The sequence below is a fragment of the Tamandua tetradactyla genome, chromosome 11 (genome assembly GCF_023851605.1).
Source record: "Tamandua tetradactyla isolate mTamTet1 chromosome 11, mTamTet1.pri, whole genome shotgun sequence".
NCBI classification, from domain to species: Eukaryota; Metazoa; Chordata; class Mammalia; order Pilosa; family Myrmecophagidae; genus Tamandua; species Tamandua tetradactyla.
Window position 1 is genome coordinate 48,365,126 of NC_135337.1, and position 21,257 is coordinate 48,386,382.

General features: G+C 35.2%; 1 protein-coding gene across 3 annotated transcripts in view; it reads left to right on the top strand.

The window, feature by feature from the left end:
* PIGK (phosphatidylinositol glycan anchor biosynthesis class K) overlaps positions 1–21,257 on the top strand; it is a 162,172-nt gene that overhangs the window by 41,195 nt on the left and 99,720 nt on the right. For all 3 annotated transcript variants that reach the window (XR_013159392.1, XM_077120573.1, XM_077120575.1), the window contains exons 6-9: positions 2,160–2,256; positions 4,363–4,480; positions 4,686–4,796; positions 10,740–10,912. Coding sequence is in view for 2 of the 3 variants with exons in the window: in XM_077120573.1 (XP_076976688.1) it covers positions 2,160–2,256; positions 4,363–4,480; positions 4,686–4,796; positions 10,740–10,912 (499 nt within the window). In the remaining variant the exon portion in view is untranslated. The remainder of the gene's footprint in view (positions 1–2,159; positions 2,257–4,362; positions 4,481–4,685; positions 4,797–10,739; positions 10,913–21,257) is intronic.

The window sequence follows — 21,257 nt, forward strand, 5'->3', positions numbered from 1 at the left end:
AACAACATAAATGATTTTTTTTTTACAATTGTCATGCAGTTCTCTTTTCCCATGGTATATAACAACTTAAAATTGGTATCTAAAAACAATATAATATTTGTGCTGTTCTTTATTTTCTTTTCTCCATTCTTTTTTACTATTTCTCTAGTAAAGTTCATCACCTTTTACTTAATGTCCTGCTATAATGTCCCTCCCTTTAGTTTTGTTCTCTTTTTAACCATTCTACTAAAGTGATTAACTGCAAATCTGTTCCTCTTTTCCTTAAAACTTCATAGTGATTTCCTTTTGAGTCTGAAATTTTAGTGTGCACATGGACTATCTGTAATTCAGGCACTTGTGCCTTATTGCAAAATTCAGACTCAGTTTTGGTTCAGGGTGGGGCTCAGGAATTTGCATTGTAAATGTACTCCTAGATATGAGATGAAGTAATCTTTTGACTGTGTTTTAAGATCTTTTGAAGATAAAGTTCTTCGTAATATAATTTTTCAATCTTAGTTCTTATACTTATTCTAATTCTCTTGCAAGCACTTGTCTATTTCTGTGCTCCAAACATTTGCTTAAGCTGTTGTCTTTGCTTATGATTTTCTTTCATTCACCTTGCTGCCTTATTACTCCTTACCTATTTTAGTTTCAGCTCAGGTGTCAACTTCCTTCAGTGACTTATTTTCTAGGTCTAGAGTGACCTATGTCCTCAAATTCCCTAAGACAGCCCAAGTTTTTATCTGTTGTCCCAATGTAATTATTATAACATCTCCTTTCTCCCTTCTAAGAGTATGAACTCACCTACTTGAACACTGTATGTTATTATTGTCCTACCTAAGACCTTTCACATTTCTTTGGCTCTCCTAACCTCTATCACAGCATTTAAATTATTACCTTCTTTGCATATCTAGTGTCTTCAAATTCCAAGACACTCCAAGATGAACTCCAAGATGTCATTGATTATGTCTTTTTAATCTGTTCATCACTAGTATTCATCTTATAGTTGTATTCAGGAATTTTGATCATATGTTCAGTAATTTTTCAGAGGGCATTCTATTCAACCATATGGCCCACAAGCCTAAAACATTTATTATCTGGCCCTTTACAGAAGAGTCTGCTGACATGAGAGAATGTGATTTGAGAGGATAAGAGGGCTGATTATTATAATAAAAATGATACTAGCTACTATTTACTGTCAACGATATTCTAAATGTATTACATGTATTAACTATTTTAATCCTCACAACAACCTCATGATTTAGATGCTGATATTCAGGGCTAATATATATGGGAATGTGGTTGTGCATAGCATATGAAAATGTTTGGCCTGGCCAAGTAGGTGAGTGGGAACGGAAATCTAGTATGTATTTACATTTCCTAAGGTATATGCCCTGGCAAAGGGTTGTATTTAAGGGGAGAAGTACTCTTCTTTCCCCTTCAAAGGCATTGTCCCTAACCATTTGTCAGATCACAGGCCCGCATATTTCTGGAGGAGACACTAAAATAGTCAGAGTTTTCTATTTTGATGCCCAGAGGCAGGTGCTTTTTAAACATTTGCCTAAAAGGAGTTGTACAGGCAGGCTACTGATGGTCTTACTGGTATATTTCTCATTTCACTGCTGAGGAAACTGAACATAGAAAGATGAAATTATGCATCTAAAATATCAAAGCTGCGTTTTTTAAATCTAGACAGAATGACTGTATCATGCATACTTAATGTCAGAATCTTCCGATGAACTTTTATGGGACATGGTTGATGCTAGTGAAAACATTAATTTTTAGGTGAGAGCTGCATTTCTTAGTAGTAGTAGCATTCTAAGAATACACTGTTGATAGTACTAGCATACCATGGGACTAGTTAGTGTCTTCAATTCCTTTCCCACCGAAAATGTTTGCTAAGTGTATTGAGGAATTTTTATCTATGGGAACTCCTTTCTAATGTAATATTGGAGCCAGCAGAAAAGTATATAATGAATGTATTAGTGTTTACAAAGTCTATCATTATTCTCTTTTTAATTGATATAATAGGAAATTAAATTCATTTGTTTTCACAGTGCTTCTTATTTTAGAGTATAAATTAACAAATGATATTGAAACATTGCATTGTGCATAAGTTAGGATGTATGTAATTTGCATTTAAAAAATGTGTATTTGATCATTTTGACTCTTCTTATAAGGACATGGTGGAAATGGTTTCTTGAAATTTCAAGATTCTGAAGAAATTACCAACATAGAACTTGCAGATGCTTTTGAACAAATGTGGCAGAAAAGACGGTAATTAGCAAATGACTTTTTTTCCTAAGATAAATTAGTATTATCTTAGTGATTTTCCCATGGTTAGTAGATGTGTGGTTCCTATTTTATAAGATTTTAACTTAATCTAATCCTTCTGTCTATCCTTTTAAATTTATCTTCATTAATTCCACAGACTGACTTAGTTTTCAAAGAGAAATTCAGGATTATCAAAAATGTGAAAAAAAAATAATTTTTTAAGGTCACATCTCTTGTAATTTAGCATCCTTTTCAGAGGAAATAAGAGTCCCTCCAACCAAGTTCCCTATTATTTATAGGGATTAAGAAATATGTGTGTATATATATATTTGTGCCTATTCCTTACTTTCTAGCTCCTTCTCTAGCCCTCAGTGTGATAACAATATGTTATTTCTTCTTTAGGAAACTTCTTTTAGGAAAGGATGATATATTGTTAGTAATCCATGATAAGCACCCTTTTAAAAGTGTTGAAATTTGTCATATACATGAACTTAAATGCATTTATAGTAACATTAGAATAGTTTTTATATTGACTACCTTCAATAAGCACTTATGTGCTGGCTTCTATGCATATGTTACAAAGGGAAATATAATGCTCAGTCTGCTTGCAAAATATTTGAAATATAACTGAAAAGAGAAACATGTAAACAACTGTGCTAAAAAATAAATATTGCAAATATTAGAAAAGAATCCATAGTCAGAATGTATGGAAGTGTTGAGGAAGAAGCTTTTACTATGTAATGATTCTGTCTTATTCATAGCTTACATTTATTAAATGCATCTATGTGCTAGGCATTGTGTTTTACATGTATTGTCTCATTTAATCCTAACTGCAGCTCTATGAGATAAGTACTGTTATTCTGATTTTTACAAATGAGTAAACTGAGGCACAGATAGAATAAGTAACTTGTCAAAATAGACACACCTAGTAAGGGTCAGAGCTAGGTTTCAGACCTAACTGATCTTATTCCAGAATTTGCTTTCTTATTTGCTTAACTGTACCACTTCCATAACCTCAGATATTTCCAATCTTCAGGGACTTCCACAGATTTTGCCTTAGAACAAATATGCCATATTAATTGTATCTTCCACCACCCTTTTAGATATTGTGCTTAAGATTTCATACTTTCTTTTCTAGGTATAACATTAGCCATTTATCTATATCTAGTGTCTGAGAAAAAACTGTCAGAAAACATTTCACCTTCAATAGCTAGCTAGCTCATTTTAAAATATAGAGCTCATTATATTATTCTTTCACTTCAAAAACCTTTGGTGACTTCCTAAAACTTATAGATAAGATTCATGCTTCGTATGGGATGCTTTACAAATTGTCTCTAACCTACCTTTTTTAAACTAATTTCCCCCCGCTTCCAAATTTTCAATGAAAATTCTCTTTTGCCTGGAACATTTTATACTTTTTCATATTTGGGTGCCTTAGTATTTACTTTTTTCTCTTCTAGAATGTGGTCTTCCTTTCTGTTAGATAAAATAATGCCTACCTTTAATTGCTTATGTAATGCATCACCTTTCCCTGACCCTTTTCCTTCTATCTGTTCCCTTCTCAGTGGTTTCTGAGCATTTTGACTTTGTTAGACTCAAAGCTCTATGACAACAGGGATTATGTTGATCTTGCTGATTGTTGTATTACTGGCAGAGTGCCAAGCACGTGGTAGGCTCTCAATAAACATTTGTGACAGCACATTCCAGTTAAGTTATGTGTTTGTATGACCAAAAACCAGTTAATTTTTTTGTTGTTGTTTTTTTCTGAATCTGCTCCAGTTTCTAGGACACTATGGGTACCAATAAGTGTTGAATATTTGTTTGGATGCTGAATCATGTGGAATAGACAAGGGAGGAGGAAGGAGTTGGGGCAGCTACTATGTGGCACAACCACTTCTCCCTATTGAGATAGTTCCCCTGGATAAGATTATACCTTTAGCTTTTCTGCCAAATTGTTATTGGGAATTCTGAAAAGTTTAAAAAATTTAACTAACAATCTGACTTGGGTATGACATATACGTCTTATCTTCTGCAAGTAGTATATAAATATTACTCAATGTGTGATTAACAACATTATTCACATCAAAGATATTATCACTTTTCTTTCAGCTACAACGAGCTACTGTTTATTATTGATACTTGTCAAGGAGCATCCATGTATGAACGATTTTATTCTCCTAACATAATGGCTCTAGCTAGTAGCCAAGTGGGAGAAGATTCACTCTCGGTAGGTGAATTTGCCCATTTGTAAACCTCAGTACCTTTGGAATATGTAACTATTTCTGAAATCACTTATATGCCCTATGAATGTATCTGTTATTTCTTGTTCTTAGATTTTTTTAAAATACTTTAGAAGGAAACGTTGATTATGTTTCAAACATTTTGTTATAATGATGCTATTGGACATGTCTTTTTTCCCCTCTTTTTCATAGCATCAACCTGATCCTGCAATTGGAGTCCATCTTATGGATAGATACACGTTTTATGTCTTGAAATTTTTGGAAGAAATTAATCCTGCTAGCCAAACTAATATGAATGACCTTGTAAGTATTTGCCTGCTTTAATTATAGCATATAGATATGCAAATCTTAATGTGAAAATGCAGAATATTATTTCCTCTACTCCTAAGGTTCTGTTTCATATGTTGAATGATGGCCTGTTAAAATGTTTTGAATCTACCTTTTGAGTAGTATCTCTGTCTTTACTACAAGAGGCTTAAAGCTTTAGCCCAGTGTACTTGCTATTGCATGAGGTACTTTCCTGTTTGTATTCATTTGTTTGTACTCTTTTTCCACCAGAAGTGTGCTTTTTTTTTATATTTATCTCTTGAAAAGCTGCTTTGTTCTTCATATCTCAAATCAGATCCTAACTCCTTCAGAAAGTCATCCCTCAGTCTTCTCTGTTGAAATTTATCTTTACTTTTCTTAGATCCCATTAAATTTTATTTCTCTTTTATAGCATTTATACACTTTCTTTTTTATTGAATTAATTTATTGCAGATGCATATTGTAATAGTTTCTCCACTTTTAAATTAATGCCGTACAATGGGTTGGCTTAACAACAGGAGTTTCTTGGCTCATGGTTTCAGAGACTAGAATGCTTGCTCCCTCCCGGAGTCAGTATCTTCTGTGGCTGGCAGTCTTTGGGGTTCCTTGGATTTTTTTTCACGTAGTGATGAGAGCATGGCAGCATCTTCTCCTTTCTCTTAGGGGTTCTGTTGACTTCTAGCTTCTGGCTGCTCCCAGTAGTTTTCTCTCTACATGTCCAATTTCCTTTGCTTGTAAGGACTTCTTGTTCAATTTGGACACACATTAACTAAAAACATCTTCAAAAGAGGTCCTGTTTACAAACGGGCTTGCATTCGTAGAACGAGGGGTTGGGACCTGAACATACTTTTTGTGGGGCATGTGATTCAATCCTCAACAAATCTTTTGTACTTAACAGCAGTCTCCTGAAGGAGAGGAATCTTATGTTATTTTTGTGTGCTCTGTAACTTCTATTGACATTACTTGTTGAATTTCAGAATGTTTTTTCCTGAATTTTCTATGCTGGTTTAATCTTTCCAATTAGATCTGTTTTCAAGTTGCTATTGAAAGAATGCATAATAAAAACCTTGAAACAACAACTCTAGACTAGGTAATTATTGTACATTAGTCTTTTTCCATCTTTTTTCCATTTACTCATAAACGTTGCCTAAGTGTTTGCTAAGTGCCAGGTACTGAGTATACTATAGTGAGAGAGGCAGACACTGGCCCTACCTTCACGGAGCTTCCAAATGAAGTAGAGGCTGAACTGGCAGTGTTCTGGACTCCTAGCCCTGCTTCAGCCAAGCAGCTTCGTATTCATCTATCTCCTATATAAAAAACTTCTGGTAAGTTTTCATTTATTAAGGGAGTTATTCTGCAAAATTCTGAAACCATTGCTATAGGCTATTAAATTTGATAGACTAGAACTACTTAGCAAATACATTTTGAAGGGAATACATATATATATATATTTAGCATCTTTAAGTCTGAATGAGTTTCTTCCTGTTGTATTTGACAGTACTTACTCCGGTATTGGTGTATTAAACCTCCAAAGCAATGAAACATTTCATATTTTTACCAACAAACACCCCCTTCCCCCAATGACCTCTAATCTGCTTTCTTTTTCTACATATTTGCATCTCTGTGGAGATAATCTAATCAGAAGTTTCCAACCTACAGTGCTGAATCAGGTTTAAAAGAAATGGCTGCCCCCACAAGATTAAATCAGGATTAAAACATGGCTTTTCTGGGGAACATAAGAATGATCCATTTCCTTCTGAACTAGTTTACTAGTTGATTCGTTTGGCACATTTCTAGATCAGTTTTGTAATAATACCTATGTTCTATGGTAAAATTTGCTAAGTATGAGCTATATTCAGAGTACTATATTAGGTGCTTTAGGAGCAGCTGACTTGGTGTTTAGCCCCTTAAAATTATAGTATCATTGGTAACAGTTGAAGAGTACTCATTTATGAAGTATTACCTCTTATATGAAGTCTCTGGACCCTTTAGGTAACATTCTTTGCTCTGTGAACATTTAACTTTTGCTGTGTACCTCTGTAATACTTTTAGCATAGTGCTGTAATTTTTATATTTCTGATTATCCTTCTAGGCTTTGAACTTCTTGAATAAGAGGCTAAGGACCATGCTTCATGCCTGATACTATCCATAGAACTTAATTGTAGTACCTGGTATAATTATAGATGCTCAGTGAATATTTATTGAATGAATGAAAGGACATGATAATAATTCACATTTATATGGTTCCTTTAAATACTTTGGGATTCAGGATTAAAAATTTTGTTGAAAGAGGTGGGTTTTCAGATTTGAAAGAAGAGAAGAAGGATAGCATACTCTAGGAATGTAAGGCACAGAAGCTGCAATTAGATGATCCTTGTATTTGACATTAAATACTTAGCCTGGTTAGAGTGCGAGACTCTATAAGTGAAGGAGATTACTGAAAATTAAACTGAATAATGACTGTGAATCATAATGAATTAAGTTGTTAAAAAAATTTGCCTTTTTGAAGCTTTCTTCAAAGTTGCAGACCAGCATGATGCTTTAAATACTTATTTAATACACACTTGGATTTGTTTGCTTATTTATTTGTTCATTTATTTATTTCCTTGAAGGCACTTACTTGAATTCTAATGAAAATAGTGTATGGCTCTAACAGAATATAAATGTTCAAATGCAGGTATGTTTTTGCTGAATGTTGTATGCCATTTAACAGGCAGTGAACTTTTAGATCATACATCAGAGCCATTCCTAATATTTCATTTAATTTTGGCTTTTTAAAGGATGCTCATCTATAGGAAATAGGAAAAAAATACCCAATCTAATTTATATTGAGGAATTACTCTTTCGTTTAATGTATGATAAAAGAAAATTGAACACATTGACTAAATTTTTGTGAAGACATTTTGGTTTAAATGGAACCATAGCTAAATCTGTTCAGTAAAAATTTAAATTATAATTTATTTTATATAATACAGATTTTATTCTAAAATAAAATAAAGGGAGCAGGGAGGTTTTCTTTTAGAAATAAAAATTCAACAAATGTTACATAGCTACCATGTGATTCTTACCTTTCTAAGTTTTCAGAGGCTTCACAGTGAGTTTACACTTATAAAGGTATTATGTGATGTATGGCAAAAAGCCTAGCAGTAAGTGTTCTTAAATTAACATGGAGCTCACAGAATTAGGAAATTTATTATTGAAACCATGACAAGACATGGAAGAGTAATAGGAGGGAAAGTTGGAGAATTTGCTTTTGTGGATGTGTTTAGTGCCATGATTGTCACTAATAAATCTGAGATAGTATAGGTCCCTAGAAATTGCTAGCCCTGGTTTTAGTCTCTGATTCCTCTAATCCATTTTACAAATTATTGCCCCAAATTGTTTCTAAGCACAGTTATTTCCCCTCCCCACAACATTTTATTATGAAAAATTTCAAATAAATAGTATAATTCAAAGGATTTTTTTGGTGGACACCCATATACCCACTACCTAGATTCAACCTTTACATTGTTAGTGTACATATAAAATCCAGTTTCGGTCTTGTTTCTGCCCAACTCAATATATTTCTTCATTTGCCAATGATCTAGTGAATAAAATACAGCTTCCTCAGCCTTTCATTCAAAGTCTTTCATGATATGACCCTACCTTATCTTTGAGTGTTATTATTAGGTGTAGTTTTACTAATGTAAGAATGTGACCATACCTAATAAAGCCCACCAAATTGCCCTGAGAGGACTTCAGTTTGTTTGGGATTTCAGTGTTACTTCTACTTGTTTTATCTTTTACAGTTTCCTCAACCTTCCATCTGCTTTGTCCTTCCTACTTGGCATTTTTCTTTCTTGAGCTTCCCCTGTATTTTTCCTTCTTTGTTTCTTAATTTATGTTCTACTCTCTTCTTTATGTTTCCTTGTACTGCTTTTCTGAACACAAGGCAAGTGTTTGGGCTTAGTTAGATCTTCCACTTGGTGTATTTTTAGTCAAATTACTTAATGTCTTTGAAACTTAGTTTGAAGTGGAGGTAGTAATTTTCACATACCTCAGAGTTACTTGTAGGCGTACATGAAGATATTTATAAATGCCTTAGTTTACTGCTTCATACACTATTTCATAAATTTTAGCTCCTCTGCCTTTTCTTCCCTGTCATGTTGGTGGTTACCTGTGCAGATAGTCTTGTCTCCATAAGTGGGCAGGTGCGGTGGGTCCTGCCTTTACTAGCATGCCTGTAATTATTTCCCTTCATCTGTCCTATACTTCAGCCAAAGTAGATTGTTTATTTTACACTTTACACAGCTCTGTAGCTGCTCCTTTATTATGAATGCTGTCATTTCCCATCTGTAAATCCTTTTCCTTAAAAAATTAGCCTAAATACCACTTCCTCTTTTTTCCCATCCTCCAACTATAAGAAGTTTATCCTGGTCTGAAGTAGAAACTCTTTCTACCTTGTTATGTTTATTTACCTCTAATAGACTAAAGCCTTGAGAACTGGATCATGTTTTATCCACCTTTGTATCTGTATTAGTTTGTTAAGCTGCTGAAATGCAATATATCAGAAATGAAATGACTTTTAAAAAGAGAATTTATTAAGTTGTAAGTTTATAGTTTAATAGTTCCATGAAAATGTCTGAATTAAGGCACCAAGAAGAGGCTACCTTCACTCAGGAAAGGTCAGTGCTGACTGCAACACCTCTCAGCTGTGAAGGCTTGTGGCTGGTGTCACTGGTCCTTCTTCCTGGTTCTCTTGCTTCCAGCTTTTGAGGCCAGTGGTTTCATTTCTTAAGCATCTATGGGCCTGCACTTAGTTCTCTGGGGCACAGCTCTGGGTTCTGGTTCACTTAGTATCTCACAGGAAGGTACATGGCAATGTCTACTGGGCTCTGCCTGTGTACAGGCATCTGCTCTCTCTGTCAGCACTCCAGGCATCTTCAGACATCCATGTCTCCATCAGCTCCGAAGTAACTGTTTTCTGAGAGTCTGCATGGGCTGTGAGCTTTCACGTAAATGTTTCTTCCTTTAAAGGATCCCAGTAAACTAATCAAAACCCACCCTGAATGGGGGGAAGTTACATCTCCATCTAATTGAAAGGTCAGTTAGGCACGCCACAACTCCATGTAGAGTTTCCACTCTACAATATTGAATCAGGATTAATAGAAACAGCTGCCCCCATAAAATTGGATCAGGTTAAAACATGGCTTTTCTGGGGTACATAATAGTGTCAAACCCATACAGTATCCTCTGTGAAAGATAATAACCTGACGTGTGTAGTAAATACTTTTTATGCTTCATTGAGTGAATATGTGTCTGTCCTTGGTAATTCATTCATGTAGAATATCAGGAATAAGAGTAACATGAAAATTATATTGAGATCTAAGTAGATATAAAGTCATGGTTTTCAGGTATTCTTTTGAGAACTAGCATGTCTGTGAGGTTTATTTGATTTATAAAATTGTTTACATATGTTCACAGCAAGAGAGTAAGGGGAGGTTATACTTTAACTCCTGGCAATTCAGAGCTCCTCCATTTTCATTGTTTTTACATATTGTAATACTTTATTTGAATGATGGGTCATGATTGCAAAATGTTTGGAAACCACTGTTGCTAGAGTACCCCACTGAGATGTAGGTGCAGAATAAAGCAGTTCTATTGTTGTGTGGTTGAGGTGAGTTCATAGTGGATTTAAGGATTCAATGTATTTTGTGGCATATGATTCTAGAAAGTGGATATTTTTGCCCTCTATGCCCAACTTTCCTTTTGTCACTGTTCTAATGTCTTGATAGCTTTCTTGGATGGTCAAGCATTAAAACAGTAATGAAACTTTAATGTTTGAAACCAATCACTTCTTTAGGTGGAGAGAGCTTTAAAACTACACTGCAATCTACTATGTTGTATCATTGGCTTTAACAAAAAATTTGTGTATTCATTATTTTTATTTATTTCTTTTAGTTTCAGGTATGTCCCAAAAGTCTGTGTGTGTCTACTCCTGGACATCGCACTGATCTTTTTCAGAGGGATCCTAAAAATGTCCTGATAACTGATTTCTTTGGAAGTGTACGGAAAGTGGAAATTACAACAGAGACTATTAGTTTGCAACCAGATTCAGAAATCATCGAAAACAGGTATTCATCTTAAATTATTATTTGAATGGAATATTCTAGTCTCACAAATCTTACATTTTGATGTAGTATAATATTAAGAGATAAAAATTTGTGTTTGTAAATAAAATTACTCATTTCTACTCAATATTTCTACTCAGTATTGGCTTTATGTAGGCCCTATCCTATGCTTACACATTTCTACTCAATCTCCACTTTATATAGGCCCTACCCTACTAGGCTTTCAGATTTATAGATAGAAACAAGTATCAATGGGAAACTAAGCTCATGATTAGAATTATGTTGGAGCTCCAAAATATAATACTTAATAGGAGGTGATTTGAGACTTGCCAAGAAGGCCTAAAGCTTTCCCCATAACTAGTTATATCAGAGCTATAGTTTTCTGTCAGCGAAGGTGTATACAATTATTTAGAAGACCTTCGTGAAAGTTCAGGTTTGTGAACATTTCAGTCCATTGGTACTCTCTTATGTATGCATGTGCTGTCACCTATTAGAGTAAAAGGTTTTAAGTAATGGGACATTGAACAGGGAAGTTGCCAGCCAAGCATTTAGCATGTAATAAGGGCTCTAGGAATCTGGCAGATGTGAGGCAGATAACATAAGAAGGGAAAGTGAGTTCCAAAAGAATGTAGGTATCAAATACCAAACACAGACTTCAAACTGTAACACGATCCTTCCATGTTTAGAATTTTTCCAGGGTCCACCAATTAGATTTATTCTCAGACTACTACATATTTTGGTTCCTAGAGTCTGGGTAGTTTGTGAGCCTGGTGCAGTCATATTTCCAGCTTTTTCCCTATTGCTACATTGTATTAATCTGAAACAACATATTTGGGACTATTGTAAATTTTGGATTGCCCACTATCAACAGGTACCACTATTCAGTATTTCTTTTGGGGCTCTTGGTAATTTAATGGGGAAAGGAATGAGAGAAGTTTAGGACAGGTGCTTCCCTTTTAGAAATAGATTGTGTGTGGGTGAGCAGTGAGTGTGTACACAGTGTGTGTGTACCCAAGCATGTGTGTACACAAGCGTGTGTGTGTGTGTTTGCAAGAGAGAGAGTGAGATGGAGAGAAATTGGTTGATTTTGGGGAAAGTGAATTTCAGAAATATTTATAATGTTCTGTTTGTTTCTCTCTAAATATTTTTAAAGGCAAAACAACTTTTTTAGGAATAGTTTCTCCATTAATAGCCACTTTCTTGACATCTACAGACATTTTATTTTGCTAACCATCAAACTTTGTTATTTGTGAATGTATAATGCCATCTATTGGAAACTTTTACTCTAGGAAAGTTTTCTGGATTGCCAAATGGCAACATACACATTATTTACAATTTTGACTATTTTAAAGATTTGTATTGAGCCTTTGAATGTTATAGGAATAAATTTTTTTTAAATAGCAAAAATACTCTTAATAAAATTTTAAGTTTCTATATTATTATTATCAATTATTTACTATTCCAGATAGTCAAGCCTTGGATTTCTTTCCCTAGTTCTCTACAGATCCTTACTTTGAAAATATTTTCTTATATCAGATGATATCCTACAACAATAGGATCTTCTTTAAAAAGCAGCTTTCAGATTATTTTTGTAAAATGGCTTAATTATATCTTAATACTTAACAACTAAAATTGAAGTTTAGGGTTTCTATATGTCTTTTACCAAGTTCATTTTATAATTTCACTGGAACTGAAACCTATAAAATAGAAGATTCACCTTTTTTCCCCTACTTTCTTTTTTTATCAGAAAAGTTGTAGGTTTCCAGAAAAATCATGCATAAAATACAGAGCTCCCATATACTACCCTGTTATTTAACTACTTGCATTAGTGTGGTACATTTGTTACAATTGATGAAAATACCATTTTAATCATTTTACTAGTAATTATAGTCCATTGTTGATCTTAGGGTTCACTGTTGGTATTTGAAATTTTTTATTCTAGTAACATAATATACAACCTAAAATTTCCCCTTTTAGCCACACTAAAATATATAATTCAGTGCTGTTAATTATGTTCACAATGTTGTGCTACCATTACAACCATCCATTACAAAACTTTTCCATCAACCCAAATAGAATCTCTGTACATTTATAGCCTTACTTAACATTCGCAAACCTCAGCTTAGCCCCTGGTAATCTATATTTTAGTTTCTGACTCTATGAATTTCTTATTCTAATTATTTCATATCAGTGTTCGCTTTTTCTTAACCATCTGAACGTTGCTTTAATATCCTTTCTAGACAAGGACTATCTTCATACTTCTTTGTACCTATATTCTTTCCTCTCCACTCAACACAATATTAAATATGTAATAATTGTGTAATAAAAGAATGATTTCAGTGGAATACTACTGAGTTTTGTGTTATGTTCTGTAAGAGTAGTCTCCATGTTTTTATTTTGAATCAAGTAGTCTCCATGTTTTTATTTTATTTTATTATTATTATGTTTTGCATGGGCAGGCCCTGGGAATCGAACCTGGGTCTCTGGCCTGGCAGGCAAGAACTCTGCCTGCTGAGCCACCGTGTCCCTCCCCATGTTTTTATTTTAAAGGCAAAAGTTTTTGATGCTGAAGATTGTCTTAATTTATCTTTAATTGAAGATATTTTAAGCTTCAAAGATTCCAGGCACTGTTGAGTTAGAACTCCCTCTAGTGTTTATAAGTAAATTTTATTAAGGATGTTGGTATATGCCAGAAGGTTTCATAATTACTAGCATTCTTTTATTTGATTAATTTATAAGAATTAAATTCCTAGTAAACTCTAGGGACTTTTACATGGATGCTAGAAATATTATGCCTTGAGTACAGATGATATTTATATGCAAACATGAATGGCAATCTGAAGTTTATTTAGAGAAAATATATTCATGAGAGATCCAGATAGCAAAATAAATCTATTTTGTTAAGAGAATTATGTATATGTGTGTGTATATGTATATATATATATGTGTATATATACATTCTTTCAAATCTTAGGTTAAAAATAATAGAGTGTTATTAAAATTCCTAGTTACACTTTTAAATATATATTCTGTGTATACTAGGGAAACAGTGCAATCTATGGGTTTAGATGGCCCATAGTTCATGTTTTGTGTATTAAAGTACACTGGAATAAAATCAGACATGCTTGAAAACATTAGTATTAAAATGGACTGGGGAGAATGGCCATTATCGGAAAAACAGAAATGACATGTGCTGGAGAGGATATGGAGAAAGAGACACATATCCACTGTTGGTGAGAATGTAAAATGGTGCAACTACTCTGGAAGGCAGTTTGACAGTTCTTCAGGAAGTTAAGTATAGAATTGCCGTATAATCCAGAAATCCCATTACGAGGAATATATTCAGAGGAACAGAAGGCAAAGACACAAACGGACATTTACACACGGATGTTTATAGCAGCATTATTTATGATTGCCAAGAGATGGAAACAGTCCACCTGTCCATCAATGGATGAGTGGCTAAACAAGTTGTGGTATTTACATACAATGGAATATTACGCAGCTGTAAGACAGAATAAAGTCATGAAGCAATGTGAATGAAACTTGAGGACATTTATGCTGAATGAAATTAGCCAGAAACAAAAGGACAAATACTGTGTGGTTTCACCAATATGAATTAACATTAATGCGTGAACTTTTTTTTTATTAATTAAAAAAAAAATTAACTAACACAACATTTAGAAATCATTCCATTCTACATATACAATCAGTAATTCTTAATATCATCACATAGATGTATGATCATCATTTCTTAGTACATTTGCATTGATTTAGAAAAAGAAATAGCAAGACAACAGAAAAAGAAATAAAATGATAATAGAGAGAAAAAAATAAAAATAAAAAATAAAAAAATATATGAAAAAAACAAAAAAAACTATAGATCAGATGCAGCTTCATTCAGTGTTTTAACATAATTACATTACAATTAGGTAGTATTGTGCTGTCCATTTTTGAGTTTTTGTATTCAGTCCTGTTGCACAGTCTGTATCCCTTCAGCTCCAATTACCCATTATCTTACCCTATTTCTAACTCCTGATGGTCTCTGTTACCAATGACTTATTCCAAGATTATTCTCGAATGTTGGTTCACATCAGTGGGACCATACAGTATTTGTCCTTCAGTTTTTGGCTAGACTCACTCAGCATAATGTTCTCTAGGTCCATCCATGTTATTACATGCTTCATAAGTTTATTCTGTCTTAAAGCTGCATAATATTCCATCATATGTATATACCACGGTTTGTTTAGCCACTCGTCTGTTGATGGACATTTTGGCTGCTTCCATCTCTTTGCAATTGTAAATAATGCTGCTATAAACATTGGTGTGCAAATGTCCGTTTGTGTCTTTGCCCTTAAGTCCTTTGAGTAGATACCTAGCAATGGTATTGCTGGGTCGTATGGCAATTCTATATTCAGCTTTTTGAGGAACCGCCAAACTGCCTTCCACAGTGGTTGCACCATTTGACATTCCCACCAACAGTGGATAAGTGTGCCTCTTTCTCTGCATCCTCTCCAGCACTTGTCATTTTCTGTTTTGTTGATAATGGCCATTCTGGTGGGTGTGAGATGATATCTCATTGTGGTTTTGATTTGCATTTCTCTAATGGCCAGGGACATTGAGCATCTCTTCATGTGCCTTTTGGCCATTTGTATTTCCTCTTCTGAGAGGTGTCTGTTCAAGTCTTTTTCCCATTTTGTAATTGGGTTGACTGTCTTTTTGTTGTTGAATTGAACAATCTCTTTATAAATTCTGGATACTAGACCTTTATCTGATATGTCGTTTCCAAATATTGTCTCCCATTGTGTAGGCTGTCTTTCTACTTTCTTGATGAAGTTCTTTGATGCACAAAAGTGTTTAATTTTGAGGAGCTCCCATTTATTTATTTCTTTCTTCAGTGCTCTTGCTTTAGGTTTAAGGTCCATAAAACCGCCTCCAATTGTAAGTTTCATAAGATATCTCCCTACATTTTCCTCTAACTGTTTTATGGTCTTAGACCTAATGTTTAGATCTTTGATCCATTTTGAGTTAACTTTTGTATAGGGTGTGAGATATGGGTCTTCTTTCATTCTTTTGCATATGGATATCCAGTTCTCTAGGCACCATTTATTGAAGAGACTGTTCTGTCTCAGGTGAGTTGGCTTGACTGCCTTATCAAAGATCAAATGTCCATAGATGAGAGGGTCTATATCTGAGCACTCTATTCGATTCCATTGGTCGATATATCTATCTTTATGCCAATACCATGCTGTTTTGACCACCGTGGCTTCATAATATGCCTTAAAGTCTGGCAGCGTGAGACCTCCAGCTTCGTTTTTTTTCCTCAAGATACTTTTAGCAATTCAGGGCACCCTGCCCTTCCATATAAATTTGCTTATTGGTTTTTCTATTTCTGAAAAATAAGTTGTTGGGATTTTGATTGATATTGCGTTGAATCTGTAAATCAATTTAGGTAGAATTGACATCTTAACTATATTTAGTCTTCCAATCCATGAACACGGTATGCCCTTCCATCTATTTAGGTCTTCTGTGATTTCTTTTAACAGTTTTTTGTAGTTTTCTTTGTATAGGTTTTTTGTCTCTTGTGCTGGTTTGAAAGGAAGTATGCCCCCTAAGAAAAGCCATGTTTTAATATAAATCTCATTTCTTAAAGGTAGAATAATCCCTATTCAATACTGTATATTTGAAACTGTAATGAGATCATCTCCCTAGTTGATGTGATTTAGTTAAGAATGGTTGTTAAACTGGATTAGGGGATGACATGTCTCCACCCATTTGAGTGGGTCTTGATTAGTTTCTGAAGTCCTATAAAAGAGGAAACATTTTGAAGATTGAGAGAGATTCAGAGAGAGTGACACTACGAAGCAGAGAGTCCTTCAGCCAGAGATCTTTGGAGATGAAGAAGGAAGATGCCTCCCGGGGAGCTTCATGAAACAAGAAGCCAGGAGAGGAATCTAGCAGATGATGCCGTGTTCGCCATGTGCCCTTCCAGCTGAGAGAGAAGCCCTGACTGTGTTCGCCATGTGCCTTCTCACTTGAGAGAGAAACCCTGAACTTCATCGGCCTTCTTGAACCAAGGTATCTTTCCCTAGATGCCTTTGATTGGACATTTCTTTAGACTTGTTTTAATCGGGACATTTTCTAGGCCTTAGAACTGTAAACTTGTAACTTATTAAATTCCCCTTGGTAAAAGCCATTCCGTTTCTGGTATATTGCATTCCAGCAGCTAGCAAACTAGAACATCTCTTTAGTTAAATTTATTCCTAGGTATTTTATTCTTTTAGTTGCAATTGTAAATGGAATTCATTTCTTGATTTCCCCCTCAGCTTGTTCATTGCTAGTGTATAGAAACACTATAGATTTTTGAATGTTGATCTTGTAACCTGCTACTTTGCTGTACTCATTTATTAACTCTAGTAGTTTTGTTGTGGATTTTTCCGGGTTTTCGACATATAGTATAATATCATCTGCAAAAAGTGATAGTTTTACTTCTTCCTTTCCAATTTTGATGCCTTGTATTTCTTTTTCTTGTCTAATTGCTCTGGCTAGAACCTCCAACACAATGTTGAATAATAGTGGTGATAATGGACATCCTTGTCTTGTTCCTGATCTTAGGGGGGAAGTTTTCAATTTTTCCCCATTGAGGATGATATTAGCTGTGGGTTTTTCATATATTCCCTCTATCATTTTAAGGAAGTTCCCTTGTATTCCTATCCTTTGAAGTGTTTTCAACAGGAAAGGATGTTGAATCTTGTCAAATGCCTTCTCTGCATCAATTGAGATGATCATGTGATTTTTCTGCTTTGATTTGTTGATATGGTGTATTACATTAATTGATTTTCTTATGTTGAACCATCCTTGCATACCTGGGATGAATCCTACTTGGTCATGATGTATAATTCTTTTAATGTGTTGCTGCATTCGATTTTCTAGAATTTTGTTGAGGATTTTTGAATCTATATTCATTAGAGAGATTGGTCTGTATTTTTCTTTTTTTGTAATATCTTTGCCTGGTTTTGGTATGAGGGTGATGTTGGCTTCATAGAATGAATTAGGTAGCTTTCCCTTCACTTCGATTTTTTTGAAGAGTTTGAGGAGAGTTGGTACTAATTCTTTCTGGAATGTTTGGTAGAATTCACATGTGAAGCCATCTGGTCCTGGACTTTTCTTTTTGGGAAGCTTTTGACTGACTGATTCAATTTCTTTACTTGTGACTGGTTTGTTGAGGTCATCTATTTCTTCTTGAGTCAAAGTTGGTTGTTCATGCCTTTCTAGGAATTTGTCCATTTCATCTACATTGTTGTATTTATTAGCGTAAAGTTGTTCACAGTAACCTGTTATTACCTCCTTTATTTCTGTGAGGTCAGTGGTTATGTCTCCTCTTCCATTTCTGATCTTATTTATTTGCGTCCTCTCTCTTCTTCTTTTTGTCAATCTTGCTAAGGGCCCATCAATCTTGTTGATTTTCTCATAGAACCAACTTCTGGTCTTATTGATTTTCTCTATTATTTTCATGTTCTCAATTTCATTTATTTCTGCTCTAATCTTTGTTATTTCTTTCCTTTTGCTTGCTTTGGGGTTAGTTTGCTGTTCTTTCTCCAGTTCTTCCAAGTGGACAATTAATTCCCGATTTTTTGCCCTTTGTTCTATTCTGATATAGGCATTTAGGGCAATAAATTTCCCTCTTAGCACTGCCTTTGCTGCGTCCCATAGGTTTTGATATGTTGTGTTTTCATTTTCATTCGCCTCGAGATATTTACTAATTTCTCTTGTAATTTCTTCCTTGACCCACTGGTTGTTTACGAGTGTGTTGTTGAGCCTCCACATATTTGTGAATTTTCTGGCACCCTGCCTATTATTGATTTCCAACTTCATTCCTTTATGATCTGAGAAAGTGTTGTGTATGATTTCAATCTTTTTAAATTTGTTGAGACTTGCTTTGTGACCCAGCATATGGTCTATCTTTGAGAATGATCCATGGGCACTTGAGAAAAAGGTGTATCCTGCTGTTGTGGGATGTAATGTCCTATAAATGTCTGTTAAGTCTAGCTCATTTATTGTAATATTCAGATTCTCTGTTTCTTTATTGATCCTCTGTCTAGATGTTCTGTTCATTGATGAGAGTGGGGAATTGAAGTCTCCAGCTATTATGGTAGATGTGTCTATTTCCCTTTTCAGTAATTGCAGTGTATTCCTCACGTATTTTGGGGCATTCTGATTTGGTGCTTAAATATTTATGATTGTTATGTCTTCTTGTTTAATTGTTGCTTTTATTAGTAGATAGTATCCTTTTTTGTCTCTTTTAACTGTTTTACATTTGAAGTCTAATTTGTTGGATATTAGTATAGCTACTCCTGCTCTTTCCTGGTTGTTATTTGCATGAAATATCTTTTCCCAACCTTTCACTTTCAGCCTATGTTTATCTTTGGATCTAAGATGTGTTTCCTGTAGACAGCATATAGAAGGATCCTGTTTTTTAATCCGTTCTGCCAGTCTATGTCTTTTGATTGGGGAATTCAGTCCATTAACATTTAGTGTTATTACTGTTTGAGTAATACTTTCCTCTACCATTTTGCCTTTTGTATTATATATATCATATCTGATTTTCCTTCTTTCTACACTCTTCTCCGTACCTCTCTCTTCTGTCTTTTCATATCTGACTCTAGTGCTCCCTTTAGTATTTCTTGCAGAGCTGGTCTCTTCGTCACAAATTCTCTCAGTGACTTTTTGTCTGAAAATGTTTTAATTTCTCCCTCATTTTTGAAGGACAATTTTGCTGGATATAGAAGTCTTGGTTGGCAGTTTTCCTCTTTTACTAATTTAAATATATCATCCCACTGTCTTTTTGCTTCCATGGTTTCTGCTGAGAAATCTACACATTGTCTTATTGGGTTTCCCTTGTATGTTATGGATTGTTTTTCTCTTGCTGCTTTCAAGATCCTCTCTTTCTCTTTGACCTCTGACATTCTAACTAGTAAGTGTCTTGGAGAATGCCTATTTGGATCTATTCTCTTTGGGGTGCGCTGAACTTCTTGGATCTGTAATTTTAGGTCTTTCATAAGAGTTGGGAAATTTTCAGTAATAATTTCTTCCATTAGTTTTTCTCCTCCTTTTCCCTTCTCTTCTCCTTCTGGGACACCCACAACACGTATATTTGTGTGTTTCATATTATCATTCAATTCCCTGAGCCCCTGCTCAAATTTTTCCATTCTTTTCCCTATAATTTCTGTTTCTTTTTGGATTTCAGATGTTCCATCCTCCAGTTCACTAATTCTAACCGCTGTCTCTTGAAATCTACCATTGTAGGTTTCCATTGTTTTTTTCATCTCTTCTACTGTATCTTTCATTCCCGTAAGTTCTGTGATTTGTTTTTTCAGACTTTCCATTTCTTCTTTTTGTTCATCCCTTGCCTTCTTCATGTCCTCCCTCAATTTATTGATTTGGTTTTTGAAGAGATTTTCCATTTCTGCTCGTATATTCAGAATTAGTAGTCTCAGTTCCTGTATCTCATTTGAGCTATTGGTTTATTCCTTTGACTGGGTCATATCTTAAATTTTCCTGGTGTGATTTGTTATTTTTTGCTGGCGTCTGGGCATTTAATCAGATTTCCCTGAGTGTGGGACCCAGCAGGTTGCAAGACTTTCCTGTGAAATCTCTGGGCTCTGTTTTTCTTATCCTGCCCAGTATGTGGCGCTTGTCTGTCTGTGGGTCCCACCAGCAAAAGATGTTGTGGCTCCTTTAACTTTGGAAGACTCTCGCTGCTGGGTATGTGGTGGAGACAGAGGAAAGGTTGTAGTCTGGTTTTAATGTCTTCAAATTGTGAAGTCCTGGGATCTGAATTCCTTGCGAGAGGGATTCCACCTGAGTTGCGTTTCATCCCTCCCACGGGGAAGGTCCACGTGGTGGAGAGCCCTGAAAGCAGCTTGTTTCTGCGTTCGGGGCAGTTGCAACCTGTGTAATCCCAGCGCTGAGCCCAGAGGCAACCAAGCCTCTGTAGAAACAGCCGCAGAAGGCTCTGTTTCGCCCCCTTTCCTCTTTTTCAGTTAGCACAATAGGCGACTTCCGCCTTGATCAGTTTCACCTGATCTGAGGGCCTATTTTTAGTAGTCAGAAGGTGTTCATTAATGCCACTATTGGTGTTAGGCTGGACTCAGTCTCTACTACTGTTGGAGACTCTTTCCTTTCCCTCTGGGAAGTCACCTGTGGGGGAGGGACACCGGCCTCCGCGGCTTGGGGAACTGCTGATCCGAGGCTCCCAGCCGGCCCGGGAAGCTGCGTGTGTGGAAGGGGTGCCGGTCGCTGGCCGCCACTCCTTGGGGAATCGCTGATCCGAGGCTCCCAGCCGGCCCAG